At 43.5% G+C, this 15,169-nt stretch overlaps 1 protein-coding gene across 1 annotated transcript in view; it reads left to right on the top strand.

Moving 5' to 3' along the window:
- The first annotated feature begins 5,782 nt into the window (after window positions 1-5,782).
- Window positions 5,783-15,169, top strand: part of plxdc2b (plexin domain containing 2b) — a 92,155-nt gene continuing 82,768 nt past the window's right edge. Inside the window, exon 1 of the mRNA XM_084566369.1 lies at window positions 5,783-6,193. Coding sequence (XP_084422495.1) covers window positions 6,100-6,193 — 94 coding nt within the window. The 5' untranslated portion in view covers window positions 5,783-6,099. The remainder of the gene's footprint in view (window positions 6,194-15,169) is intronic.

The following is a 15,169-nucleotide window of genomic DNA, read 5'->3' as shown; positions in this document are numbered from 1 at the left end:
GTTGTGCCATAGAAATGTTAAATTTATGTTAAAACTTTATTCAGAGGGACAAACTGATAGCTGGACAGCCTACAGAGAAAGGACAGATAGATAGATAGATAGATAGATAGATATTCATCCCGTGGGATATCCAGAGTTAGCTTTAGCTAGCCAAAGTCAATGTTCAATATACTTGCAGATTTCTAATCTGAATTTTAAAAATCTACACATACAATATATTCTTGTTAAACAGACTCCTTGTGTGTTAGTAAACATGTACTGGTCAATTTATATCTGTTTAAAATGCGCCATTCCTTTTTCCTCAGAGTTTTCCTGCCAATATGGCGGTGTCAACAAAAAAAGTCACGTGACGCCCGGCACTCTAGTCATCGTTCGGTACATTTACATATACTACTTGACAGAGAAACCAAGCGTGGACACTAAATGAGGAAATATCAATCCGAAGATGCCTACAACTACGTTCTGAATGATCACGAACAAAGACTTGACTGACAAAGATTTAACAGATGAGTTTTTTGTTGTGGGAGCAGAGGCGCTGCCTAGCTAGCGGCGAGGCTGGAAAACAAACCTGCATCAGGCTTGGGTTATTGTGAACAGAACCAACGGCTACGTCTTGATAGCTAACTGCGCTAGCATGACCGGGTAAGTAACCAACATCTCCTATTTGTCAGCCATAAAGTTCACTGCATTTATGTTATATAGGCTGTGCGATAGTTATAAAGGTTAGCAATGGAGGCTCTTAGCTATTAGCCTATTACCCAGGCTAACGGCTAAGAGGATGGGGGGTCTGAAGAGTATTTGCATTTTTACCTATTACCTGTTCCTTTTACAGTTATGATAAGGTGTAAAATTTACTTTAAAACAATTTTTCTGTTTCAGCAATGACACTACCTTCATAAGGCAAGGAGCAGCTTTAACCAATTAATTTTATTTAACTCATAAATGAATTAAAATGTGGTGCAAATCATTACAAAAACATTGATCAACAGTCATGTTCTCAAACATCTCTCTGTATTCTACCTTGAATCATGAAAACACCAGCTCAGCCTTTTTATAAGCTCTACATCAATGTTTGTCTCACCCCACTGACATTTGACCTAACACAACAACAATCAGTGGCCTACACAAAAACCTTTCCCACTAACCACATGCGCGCTCAAACAATGCCACCTTCCACTTGCCTTGCCTAGCTTGCACACTCTCACATGATGGCCTGCTGACTGACAATGTGGCGCTATCAATGTTTTTTGTCCTGGACAAACATCTCTCTAGTAGTTTCGTTATTTGTGCTGCTGAATAGCAAATGGGAGAGCTGCTACTCACCACCAGCATTGTGAAGCAACATTAGTCAGCTTTCCTCACCGGAGCTATTGTTGTCATCGTTGTGCTAATCACAGAGCAGAGCCCGTTTAAAGGTCACTGTTTTGTTGGTGTACCTCTCTGCTCTGAGAGGCCCCTGTAATGAAAACGCCTCCGTAGAGTTCAGCCATGACAGCCTGGAAGGACTCCGGTTGACTCTTGCATCATTTGCATAACTGTTCAGCCGTTTCCTAGTCCTCATCCTTAGCTGTCAGCTTGCTATCATAGCAGTCAGTCCAATTTCCTCTTGCCACTGCAGATGGGGTTACCCAACCAGCCCAGTCAGGTCAAGGTGTAATTTACACCCTTTCCTTGGAAAGATAGCCCCGATTTCTCATTCTATCTGGATGAATGCAGGGGAAAATGTCTGTTTCTCCTCTCTGTATTAAGTGGATGACCATCAGTCCTCAGTGAGCTTCCAAAAAACAATCTCCTCTCCAGGTCTCTGAGGAGAGAAGGCACTGCTCCTCTGCCTCTTGTTGTTTTTCAGCTATAAAACTGTTTCATCCACACATTGACTGCCTCCCGTGTTGGACGCTTTATTATGACCTGACAGATCTTGTGAGCCGTGTTTTATACATCTCTCACAACTAATTACGCCCTATTGTGATGTGCGGTAAATATTTGCCTGTCTCAGGCTCCACTGCGTTTCCTCATTGGTGTCTGATGCTTGATTGAGTCTTTTAATGCAAGGCAGAGAAGTCAATATTTGATAAATTATTGCAAAATGAATGAGATTTTTAAGTTTGTTTTTTTGTTATTTTCTTGTGAGAAACCATCAAGACCTTACAGAACGAATAAATGGGGGAGACTGCAGTTAATTGCAGAAAGAAAATACAACGAATTTCTCATGGCAAGTGGATCAGTATATGACTACTGGTTGCTTTCCTATGACTTTGCACTATAGTAAGCCTACCTCTATTTTAAGTTGTTATACTTCTCATCCATTTTTTATCCAGGCTTGTAACTGACAACATGCTATTGAGTTTAACTGTTCAATTTAGAAATGTATAGCAATGGGGACAGAGAGTAAAGAGTGTAAAGTCTGGATCACAAAGACAGTTAAACTTGTGTTTCTGGTTCGCTTGGCTGTGCAAAAGAGAAATCTGTTATACTATTATCAACGTAAGATTTATCAAAAGGTTGCTGTTAAGACATTCATTGGCAAGGAGCAATATTATCATTAACTGATGATCTTCTTTTACCTCTGTTTTGGTCTCCACCACTTCCCGAGGTAAATATCAGACTGTTTGGCATTTTGCCAATAGTTTTTTGTGTGGTACAAAACTGACAGTTAAAAATGACACTCAGGAGCAATCAAAATGAATCAAAACTGTAATAATCCAAGATGTAAAACAAAAAATATAAGCTGAAAGACTAGAACGATAGTATTCATTTATATTTATGACATGAATGCTGTTTACAAGCAGGGAATTAAAATTGACTTGTAGGTTGATTGGTTGCTCTCTGCGTTGACTGCTGGACCAGGAAACCAGCAGCAGGCACAGACGGAGGCATGTCACATAAAAAAAGAAGAAGAAAGACAAACATGAGTGTAAAGATGGTTGTTATTGAACTTTTAAAATAGCTTTAAGTTTGTTTACTCCGCAGACGACGCTGTCCTTTTGATTTGTGCCGTTATTATGAGATTCCTGTTGTGCAGGTTTGCAGCTTTTAAATACAACCGCAGAAGAACAAACATTTTTTTCAGGTTTACACTCAAGGCAAAACTAAATGGTCGTGTGCTTTCAAGTCTCGTTATTACCACAGCAAGACGGAAAAGGTAATAATGAGCTATGCTCTAATGGAACGGCCAACAGAGCGGAGCTTGTTTCTCTGACTGCCACACGGCCTCTTTGTCCAATGTTTATTAAGAGGCCAAGCTGTTCTGCAACTCAACAAGTGGGAACCAACTCTCAGCACGAGCTCCCGCTGGAAAAAGTACATATGCCTCCAGCCAGGCTTTGAAGTCACTGTAAGCCTCCGTCTTCATTTCACTGATTGAGTCACAGACGTTTTGATGCTCTTTAAGGTCGACCCTGTGGAGGCCGAGTGTGGTGTGGTCTGCAGCCAAGCAAAAGTTCACAAAATCTGATCCTGCTTTATGTCACTCTGGAAAGAGTCGGAGAGCGAATGGCTCAGCGAGGCAGTGACAGAGGGTGCTTTGGGTAATTTTCAGAGTGTACTAAGCTTCCTTCTGCATGAGTAGTGGAACAAGGTGATTGGAGCGCGGAGAGCTGAGGCTGTTGAGTCCAAACCACTGTGACGATTGAACGGGAGCGTGTGGAGCATTCATAGTTTAAATGGCCACTGTGAACGTTTCAGGAATAATCCCTGTCTTTTTTTCTCGCTGGGTGGAATTGCTGGTGTTTGCTGTGTCTGATCTGAGCCGCCGAGCCTGCAGAAGAGGCTTGTGTTGATCGAGTCACGCCGAAGGGTGATTGGGATTTACGTGAGAAAATGATGGTGACACATTAGGGACAGGGGCTGTCAGCGGATGTTTATTCGAGTCTCATGATCAGACCAACGTCTCCCAGAGCTATTTTAGAGGGAAGTGAAAGAAACACGTCAAAATTATTTCCCTAAAATATCTCTGCTCATCTGCAACACTGAAGGGCTCGGACAAATACTTGAATTTACAGTGCTCACATCTCAACACTCAGCTGTTCTTGGTTAATTTAGAGACCAGTCAATAGGTTGATATTTTATTGATTCATATGTTACTACCCCTTTCTTTTTATTTTACCAATTTTGCAGTTGTCTTTTAGGAAAGTTATTTTAAAAGGAAGGAAAATCGATTGTCATGAAGACTTTACTGTCTCAGAACGATGTTGATTCAGTTCCACTTAGTCGTCTTTAAAAACAATGGGATAAACGCTTCTGAGTCTGGTGAGGATGATCAAGTTAAAGACTAATTACCGACAAAGCCATAGAGAGGAAATATCTACTTATTGATCTGTTTTCACTCTGGGGCTCGGATTGCACACTGCGAAGACGTTTTAATGACCTTTATTATAATTTTCCCCCAAAAAAATCCCTTTAGCACAGGAAAGCCACACATTAAATGTTCAGAATGCACATGCCAGCCAAGTAAATTACAAAAGAGGTCCTTCATGCAAGAGTTTCCTGAGCCATTACTGTGTGGTGCGGCTCCTGAATTCCCACAGCGAGTGTCTTAATTGGAGCAAGCATGTGGTCCAAGTTATCCTTCCTGTGCAAAACGAGCGCCAGAAAAAAATATTTTTTGGTGAGTCTTCCTGAGAGCTTGGAAAAGAAATGTTCCCTCATACGAGAGCTGTCCAAGTTCCTGCCCTTCAGCGTCTGGCTGCTTCAGACAAAAGTGAAAACGCACAACCAAGAAAGAGATCACCATCATCATCATCCACCATCAGGTCATGCAGGCCTGCACTTTGGTTTAGGATTCTGGCTCCGTTAGAGAGGGACTACGTTATGATTTACATCCATCCACTGACCCACATCTAGTGTTTGGGCTGCTGCAGACTTTGTGGTTTCTCTAACAGCTCAGAAAACATGGCTTTAACAGCTCTATACTTCCATAATATTTTAAAAATTTATGAGAGCTGCGTGTAGACTGAGAAATAGGCTTCGATTTCAGAGAGCCCAGCTGTAAAACATGGATTTTAAAGCGCTCTATGTCTGTGATTGAGGTAGAGAATATTTTTTTGCACAGCGCTGCACTCCTGAATCCAAAAGGAGTCCGTTTGGATTCCTGTTTTTGGTGAGTTTCAGGATCTAACAGACTCCTAATGTAAGTAACACTACTGCAAATAAGCCCATTCGTTCCCATGCAAATACTATATTTATCTTTAACACATTAAAAGAAAATAAGATGTGTTTTGCAGTTATTTTGACTTTTACTAAGTGCAACAAAGAAAAATGAAGGGGTTCATATCATGACCTGCCTTGCACCTGAAGAGGGCGCTCTCACGGTTCATTCACCTGACTGTAGGTGAAAGGTGAGAGATGGGGCACGACTAGAAGTGTACAAATCTTTATTTTTCAGAAAGAGAAGGGGCAAATAAGAAGTGACGAGTCTTAAAAGCTGCCACCAAACTCAACTTGAACCACCTGAAATACCCTTTAGTATGCAGTTCATATAAAACAAACCCCTCTTGAAGGAAAGAAATGCCTTTGTCTGCAGCAGCAGCTCCAAACGCACCTCTGCTCCCGACATTTTTCCACATCACTCAAACTGCTGCTTGTCAGACAAGATGCAGAAAGCGCCCCGAGGCTGAATGTGACTGCCAGCTTGGTGCGTTTGCCCCCTCGGTTTCTTGAGCACACATCCAGGAGAAGAGGAGTCATTGGCTCTGAGGAGTTGATGACGGGGGGGGGGGGAGCGCACTGTCTTTCTCCAGGAGCGCATTAGCCTTCCTCTTTCTCTCTCACACGCACTCCGCACCTCTACGCGGTGGGATGAGAGCACAGTGAGGGACTGAGATGCGCCTTTACGCCGTGAACTTTTTCCCTTTCTCGCATTCATTTGGTTTATTTTGAAGGAGCGCGTTTACTGGCCAGGAGCGCGCAGCGGTGTGGCACACGCTGGAACAAAAAAAAAAAAAAAAAAAAAGGACTCTAACAGCTCAGTGCAGCGCAGGCAGGTTTCCCTTTTAAAAAGCAGAGGCAGGAGAGTTCTCTCGGGGGAGCGGCGCCGGTGCATGAGGAGAGGCGGACTCTGCAAACCAAACGGGGATACTGAGGAGAAATCACAACTTGGATATGGCGGCTACGAAGACGTTCCACCTTCTCGTTGGAGTTGTTTTAGTTTGGCAGTGCGTGGGGAATGTGCAAGGCGAGATCACGGCCGGTGACGGTAAGGAAACGAGCCACCGCGTCTTATTAACGACTCAAGTTGGTTCCAGGAGTCGATGTGCAAAGCGTGCGGCAGAGAATGATGCACGCACAGGTGGAGTGCTGGCGGCGGGTTGCTTCTGCGCCAGAACGACTTTGTTTCCCAGATTGCATTGTTTGTTGCTGCAGAGATCCTCAGTGTGTCGGGTTTAAACAGCACCAGAGGCTCTGTGTGTGTGTGTGTGTGTGAGTATGTGTGTGTGCAAGAGAAAGCGTGGACAGACTCCCCTGAGGCTGTTTCTCTCTTTTATTTTTAGGAATCATTATCCTGAATGAGGCTCTAATTAACATATTTTCACAACTTCTCCAAGGTTCAGTTAATTGCTTTTCCATATTTGCATTAACTGCAGCTGCCTATTCATGTATTGGTAATTCTGCATGAGGGAACCTTGAAAAAATTCCTCTCAACATCCTGTAACGTGCAAGTGTCTTCAGTCTGAAACTTTAAACAGCTCTGTTGCAGCAGGGAAGGTGTGACAGTGCTGGTGCTTCCTCTCCTGTTTCACCTGCATCCTTGATTGGATGAAGACACCGGTGTGAAAGTCTTCCTCATATCAAATCTACTGCCTCCTCGCACAGAAGGTGCACTAAGTTCAAGTTCTGTCCTCACAGGCGAGATCTTGTTTCCCACGGCTGTTATTGCTGGCGGCGGATTTTCATCACGTATCAGATCAGTGGTTTAACAGAAATGCTCTCCCGCTGACACTGGCTGTAAATTAAACTCGCATGTGCGTGAGCGCAGACCACAGGCTTACAGGAAGGTGTGCCTTTGTTTGGGGAGCGGCGCCAGCGGCCGTGTGTGTGTCATGTCATGTCTCACACGTCCTCACAGTCATATCTTTACTGGAATTAGTGTTGCCTGTCTTGTGACGGCTGTCAGATTGACACATCAAGGGAACACCGACGTCCATCTCCTCAGTGTGACTGGTCGCACCATCGCCTGCTTCAGGTGGAAGCACAGTTAAACTGTACACCGATCAGCCACAACATTATGACAACTGAAGTAACATAACATTGACCATCTTGTGACAATGCAGTGTTCTCCTGTGAAACTTTTGGACCTGGCATTTGTGTTGATTTTACTTAGACGTGTACCACCCACACCAAATCCATAGCAATGACACTCCACCCATCCCCAGCAAACACACAAAAACGGTTTAGGAACAAATCAAAAAGCATGAAAAACAGCTCAAGGTGTTGACCTGGCCTCCAAATTCACTAGATCCCAAACTGATCAAGTATCTGCGGGATGATCCACAGAGGCCCCTCCCCTCAAAGGCCCCCACTAACAACAATCTGTTACCAGACACCACAGGACACCCTCAGAAGGCCCATGTCCTCTGATGAGTCACAACTGTTTTGGAGGCACACAGTATTAGGCAGGTGGTCATAATGTTATGCCTGATCTCTGTATGTAGGACAGTATTTTTAGACATCTGGCTGAGGTGCTTCCCTTGTCGTAGACTGACCTCAACTCTGCCGGAAGGAGCAGCCCCTGTCCTTCCTTGCATCGGCCTGTATTATTAGAGCACAGGTGGACTCCTCCACTTCTCTGAGTCCTTTGGGGGACACATAATGCACCATTCACTGCCAGAAAGGCTTCAAGAGTCTCTGAAAGTGCCTCGGCAGCTCCACCAGAGAATGACATATGAGGTCTGGTTGAAGCATTCATTTCCCTTCCTCACATTTATTAGTTAGATGAGCAGTGGAGAACATCTGGGTGAAATTACACAACATCCTGTCAGCTTAGTGCATCATTTTTTGTTTTTTTTTAAGCTTTCACTCTGTGCCTCTGTGATGTTCACACAGCGATACATTCAGCAGTGGCACTCTCTCAAAATTGGGGCTGATTTTGGGGTTCAGCTCGCAATTGGTCGCTTTTCTCACAGTGCGGAAAAGGAGATGTTCCACTAGAGTCTGTGGAGCATGTGCGATAGAGGAATAAGAGCGTGAGAGAGCGAGAGAGTCCTGCCTCGTGTAATGATGTGGTCTGATTTAAAAGCCAGCGCTGAAGGCTGTTAATGTGCTAAGATTGCGGTCGTGTGTGGAATTTCGTTTCGCTGTGGATGCTGGGAGTTTTCTTTTGCAGACTCGCGGAGGCCGATAGAGGGTTAACCCGCTCGCAGGCTGCAGCGATGTGGACGTCCACGGCTCCAACGCGCCGCTCCTCATCCATCATGCTGCCAGCAGCTGCCTCTGCAGTCACACAAGCACACAGCCGCTCATAGAGGCACAGAGGAATGTGAGCTGCAGAGAAACACGCACACTGGCCCTCAAAGAGTTTCATGGATTTTGGATCCGGTTTCATGTTGCTGAAATACCTGCATTCACTGAGCTCCATAGCCAACAAACCCTCTGTAGTGAGTCACATCTGCCGCTCTCTGACACTACAGGTGTCTGACAAACAAAAACACTGATTACACTTAAGAACATGTCCTACCACTGTGACATTGGATGCATTTCCATCCACCTGTTCTTGTGCACATTTTCTGCACATAAAAAGAGGTGAAAGCTAAATTATCATGAAAAAGGTTTCACTGCTTGGCTGAGGTGGGGACTTAAATGTGATATTGCCCTCTTGTTTTCCACATCACATTTGTTTGCTGGAGCTTTTTTTATTGAATTCACTTTTGTGCACCCTCTTAGCAACTGTTTAACCAACTCGATAATAGTGGACTGAACTGCAAATGCATTTTCTGATTTCCTGGAACAAGTGTTTGGATGGAAACATGGCTTTTCAAGACAAATACTGCCACACCTCCCTCTTCCCTTTTGTCATGCTCTGGAGATGATTCCCAGCACAAACTGTCTGCAGACACAAAGTGCGGCTCAGCCTCCTTTAGTGAGGAGATTGTAAGCCTTCTTGGAATCTCACCCCCGCCGTTCCTCCCCCGTCTCTCTGCCTCTTTCTGACATTGCACATTTCAGAACGCACAGAATGAGCTGGCTTCTTTATTGGCCCTCTGAATGACCCGCTGAAAGGAGCTGCCATGAATGGATGACGGGGGCGGGGAGGTATGAGGACGGGGGGTGACAGACAGGGAGGGGTGGCGGCGGTGGCGGTGGCTGAGCTTATTGTGCTGCCCCGTATGCGGCAACAGCGGGCCATGCCATACATCGCAGAAGCAAGGAGGTGGGGAGCCCCCCCCCCCCCCCCCCCCCGCCCCCCCTACCAGCATGCAACAGCAGCACCAGGTTCCTGCATTAGTCACGCCTGGCCCTTGACGCTAAGCTCTCCGCCCCTTTTAGTCCGGGAAGAATCTCAACCTGATGGCTTGAGAGGGCCGGGGCACCACACAGAGTTCAATAGGCTCCGAAACAAAGAGCAAAGAGGCCACTAGTTAATGATGCCCAGTGCAGTTAAGCTCCTCTTCAGGCTTTTTCGTATTGTCTTTCATGTGGTTCAAAAGCTCCTCCACTTCCAATTGTTGCAGTGTTCAGCCTGAGTTATCACATCATCGTGGTTGCGCTAATCACTCCCAGGCATCTTCTCCTCTCCCTCATATTTGTTTAGTTAAATCAGAGCAGCAGAATCCAAAATCATGTCTTGTCAGGCGGGCTTGACAAGGCCAGAGGGAAGAAACTGGTGACGGTTCAAGCAGTGCTGATCTGAATGTCAGTGGTTCGGTGAGGGATGACGAGCATTTTCCGCTCGTGACAAACATCCCTTCTCCACCGATGAGTGCAGTGCCGCCAGTAGACCACAGTCAGGCTGTTATCTGCTCCTCCTGTTGACTCTGCTGAGGGATGCTGCCGCGTGAGACATCATCAGCAAGAGGAGTGGAGCGAGTAAAATGGTTTTTATTTAGGTGGGAGGAGCTGTGTTTTCTTTTGCCTGGGGGGGAAAGTTTGAGGATAGCGAAGAAAAGGAGGAGGCTTAGAAAAACAGGCAGTTCTTTGCAAACCTTCACAGCCTATAGGAGGACAACTATATTAGAATAAAACCTAGGCTCCAACGTGGAGTAAGTAATGATTTACAATATGCATAAAATAAATGGTTTAGTTAAAGGAGAATTGATCCCTACAGCCCATAACATATGAAATTTGGTCTTATAAAGTAGTGGAATGTAGAAAAAATGCCATAAATAGAAGCGTAGTTGAAAATGATGCTGTATCCGAATTTGTCTCTGTGGATTTGTTGTGTTTCTCCTTGCAAATGATGGCGCATAACGACCAGGACGATGTAAACTAGAAAAATATGGTGGCCCAAACTGCTGCAGGGAAAAGGCATCAAAAGACGGCAAAAAGAAAGAATTCAAAAAAGCAACAATGGCAGTTTTCCACCAAGCAATGCTAGCATGCTCCATAAGTGGTGTGTCAGAAATCCAACAAGTCCTGCTGTTGGAAAAAAACATTTTCATCCTCCTGTTTTTATGTTCATTTTACAACTCATCATAAAAACAAAGCGTGCAATGGAAACAGGCTCAGTAAATAAATCGCAATGTACATGGAGCATGGGACTCGGAGCTTAAATGTCACTCAAACTGCCTCTCCACCAAAGAGACAAAAAACTCTCTTTGAGGAGGTTTTCTTAAATGTATTATTTTCCACATGGGTTTCTGTTGTTTGAGGTTTGACTTGCACTCTGGTTCTTCCACTGTACGTGGCACCAGATGGGAAAACTCTTTATCTGAATGCGCTCAACTCCTAATATTGGTATAAAGTGGAAGCAGATGGAAATGTGTCTTAATTCGCATTTTCTTTTGCGCAAATTTAAACCAAATTTCTGGAACTTTAGGATGCAAATTTTACGACTGATCTCCTAAAAGCAGGGAAATGTGACGACTGAAATGAGACAAACGGTTGGACCAAGCTGATGTTGGCAGGCGGCAAATAAAATCTTTTTTAGTCATTCACATCAACTTTGTTTTGAACTGTTTTGCAACTTGCAGTAGCAAATTATGACATCAGGTTTGTGCCATCTGAGGCAAAGAGATGTTGTATTATTACAAGAGTTGACTTTCTTCCAGTTCCCTCTGTAGGATCTACAATCTCACATGGCCCTCCTTCCGGGATCTCAGCCAAACTGAGCTTCGTCCATCAACAAGACAAGCTGCCACTTCTCGTCCATTTTTGTTTTGGCAGTAGAAAACACCCGAATAGGCTTTGGATTGTTGGGTCATTTACTTTGGTATTAGTCATTTTTAAGGCGTATGCTCCTTCCTGAGTGTCTAAGGTTGAAATCTGTGCAAGTTGTTGGAGACAGTTTTGGGTCTAGGTGTACCAAGAGCTTCACTATATCCTGTGGATGATAGATTTCATACTGTGATTTCTGGAGTCTCTTTTCCTTCTTTGGCTGACACCTAAATGTCACTTCTCTGCGGACACTGAACTAGACTGTAACACAGAATATCCATAACATACTTTATATTGACAGTCCTTTCGCTTTGTGGACAATCTTTTTAGATGCATTTGTCCTTTGAAGTTAATCCAACCGTTGTTAATACCATTCACATGCACAGTGTTTCTACTTTTCTACCTTTGACAGCATGCTGAGGACTGCTGGACCGTTGAATCATTGGTGAACACATTTCTCTACTTTGGCTGATTTGATCTTCATTATGCCTGATGTTTTGAGGGACTCGTTGAACTGCAACAGGTATTAGAGGGCAGTGAGGACACACACCAGCAAACTGCTGGTATTTGAAGACAATAACTTCAGGTTCAAATGCAGACGTTTATGTGTTTCATGGCATAAAATGACTGGTTTTATTTCAGCTGTGGGATCTGAACAGGGGTCCCTTTTGACCTTTAAAACGTCTCCAAGAAATAATGATGGGAAACACAGATGTTGTGATTTCATGCTCGATAGAGACAGTGTTCCTTTATTTCTATCAAATGGAACTTACAGAATGACGTAAAAATGAAATTGTCTTTTCATATAATTACTATATTTACAACCAAGCAGTGCCTCTACTACTATGATGAATGAAGAACATTGAAAGAATCATGAAGCATAGGAGAGACACAGTGATTCTTGAAGTCATGCTGAAAATAGATAAGGTGTCCACCGGACACAGGAGCCTGACACCCCCACCCTGCAGCGGGTTTCATATCCTAAACCCAGCAGGAGCGGCGGCCTGGCTTTGTCCTGCAAAAGCAAGTGTCACTCATGGGGTTTATGGCATGCTGCTACATGCCTTCCCTTCTCGCACTGTGTATCTGTCTTCCTCTGTCTGTCCCCATGCAACAGTTTTTACTGTCGTCTTCTTGGTTTTGCTCTTCATTTTTTCAATGCAGACAAGGAATTAAATAGTTGAAGGTGAGCTCAGCATGTTGCTGTTAGGCCTTCTTTTCAAACCTCAGTCCAGATTTAAATTTGGCATTGAAAGCCTAGTTAGACTCTTAGGTGTGTTTATTTAGATTTTAGGGGCTGTTGGAAACGTTTAAGAGGTGTGTCACACTTGGTTAAAATAAAATCTGGCTTTAGTCACATCTCTTGAGTTATGAGTAGGAGTTGTTTTGGTATTGGTGCCAAAACTTCAGTTTTCCATTGACACGATTTTGACTTTTCAAACTGAACTGTTGCGAAAACTCGACCCGGGACTTTCTAGATCTTTCTGGTGAATCAGATCTTTCAGTGACGCGTGATCTTGTGGTTACAGCATGGAAAGTCATGTACACAAAATGTTGGCTGTTCAAGATGCAACATCGGCTGTAAGTCTTGAGAAAACTACTGCGAGGCAGCTGTCAGCATCTAGCTTAACAAGCTAATGAGCAAGAAATGTAATGAAGGAAAGGGAAAAGCAAAGAGACGAGGCAGTTATAAATGTCTACATTTACCTTAGCTATATTAATTAAAAAGGAAAACAAATAAATTACAATAAATCACCAGCCACCAGCCTTCATCATTTTCAGAAAAAGATAGCAGAGTTATGACCACTCGCAAAATTAGACTCGTCAATCTCTATAAACTCCTCCTGTAAACATCTTAAACACAACCCTGATGGCACCGTGATGCTAAATAGTTTGTCGGCTCTAAAATTTGCCGCAAATATTGCCAAGGGCATGAATGCTAAGACATCAGAGTTTAAACTAACAGATTTGGTTTATTTTTGTTAAAACCACTCTGGCCTAAGCCTGTTTAACAGTCACAAAACCTGAAAATGCAAACAAGAGTTCATCTATCTACTATAACCTCTGTCTTACTAGTAACAAGTCTATGTAAACAAAGCAGTCATACTTAGCAGTCATAGCTAGCATGTTGTAATGTCTTGGAGGGGATGCTAACGTTTAGCTTTGACATAATTTTCAATTTGAGTACAGTGTTGTGTAGTGTGTATTAAAAAATCACTTTTAAATCTCCGAAAAGAAGTCAGCTGTAGAATGTCTGTTTTCACCTAACTGAAAGAGCTAGCTTGGTTAGCATAGCTACAATTTATGAAGTATGTCAACACACTAGAGATAATTAATGCAAATTTCTACAAATTATGAGACTGTTTTTGTGCAAGCCTTAGCTCAAGAAGTTGTCGTTTTAAGCCTTATACGAATTTTATATATCGTTTTTAATTGACTGATGTCGCAGCCTTCATGGTGGCAACGGTTGACTGCCACTGACTGTACTTGTGTGATGGATTTGTTGATTTTCTGAGGTTCACTGTGTCAGCAAACACCTTCATCTTTTAGTGAGTGCAATCACATTTGAGGTGACTTCCAACCCAAGCTCAGATTGATGTGTTTATTGGTCTGTTTATCATGTTAATGACGTGTTCACTCCAGGAGCCTTCAATTCCACTTTTATAACATGCTGTTGGTCGCTCCCTGCTCTAAATTAAAGCTGCCCGGTGTAACGTATGGCCTTTGCCATGATTAGCCTGGTACTGCTGTGCACACTTGAGTCTGTTCAAACGATGCTGTGAAGTGCACTCAGTGAACAGTTGAAGACATTGATGTGTTTTTCCTTGCTGTAGGTCCAAACAGCGCTGCCTTTGTTACTCTGCCTGGAAAGTGTCTCCACGTCCCCTGTCCAGAAGTTGCTCTCTCCCCAAACCAAACTCATCCTGACAAAGAACAAATATGCCCCGCAGCAACAGCTTTTCAAAGTGCAACACAGACTACCAGACTCTGACAAGTCAGAGCATTTTTGGGTGAAATAAAAAGGTTTATAGACACTAGTGTACTTCTGTGTGAGAAGACAGAGACTTTGATGACGGCATCAAAGTTGTTTTCTGTTTTCTGCCTTGCATCCGTAATGTGTATTGACAGAACAAATTTTCAGGTTGTGAAAACTTGTTTTTACTGTTGTCATGCGTTCCTCTAGTTAACACATCATTGTTCTAAACACTCCGAGACATGTTTTGGCGCGTCGAATGCCATAATGTGATGTCTTGAAACACTGAACGCCACTGAAGCTCAAACTGACTCAGATTTATCGGCTCTGCAGCCTCAGGGAATTAAAGTTGGACATCGTCATCTGTCTCTGTGCTTGCTGGAAAGAGAACGGTTAACATTGTTCTGCGCCTTGTTTTGCAAATTCCCTCCTCAAATGAGTCATTGAGATTCAACAGAGTCATTTTTGTAGCACATCTGTAAGGGTTTCTTCTAGCGTTGCTGTTCATCACTTAACCCTTCAGACATCAGGCCTGCAAGGAATAGGAGAATAAAGGAAGCCTTCCAAGAAGCCAGCAGAGGTTTCTGGAGGTCAGGGAGATTTTTGTTTGGAGCGCACAGTCTTGGACAAGCTTGTTCTCCAGCTGCCTGACCTCCTACGTTTGCACTGAGCTCATTCTAAATCTGTAAACAAGATGGCCAGTCATTTATAATGGATGTTGCAGCACTTCCATTTGCGTTGTTTATGGGTTTTAAAAAAAGTTCTTGCTTCACATATACTGGTGACTTAACTGAAAGAAAAAACACTGCATAGTACTTGAACCCAACATTTTGGTCCTCAGACCTTCATCAAGCAATACTCATACTAACAAAATGAACCATGTATATT

The sequence above is a fragment of the Chelon labrosus genome (genome assembly GCF_963514085.1).
Source record: "Chelon labrosus genome assembly, chromosome: 18".
In the NCBI taxonomy this organism is placed as follows: domain Eukaryota; kingdom Metazoa; phylum Chordata; class Actinopteri; order Mugiliformes; family Mugilidae; genus Chelon; species Chelon labrosus.
The sequence above is the reverse complement of the archived record's forward strand: the minus strand, read 5'-3'. Positions and strand labels throughout refer to the sequence as shown.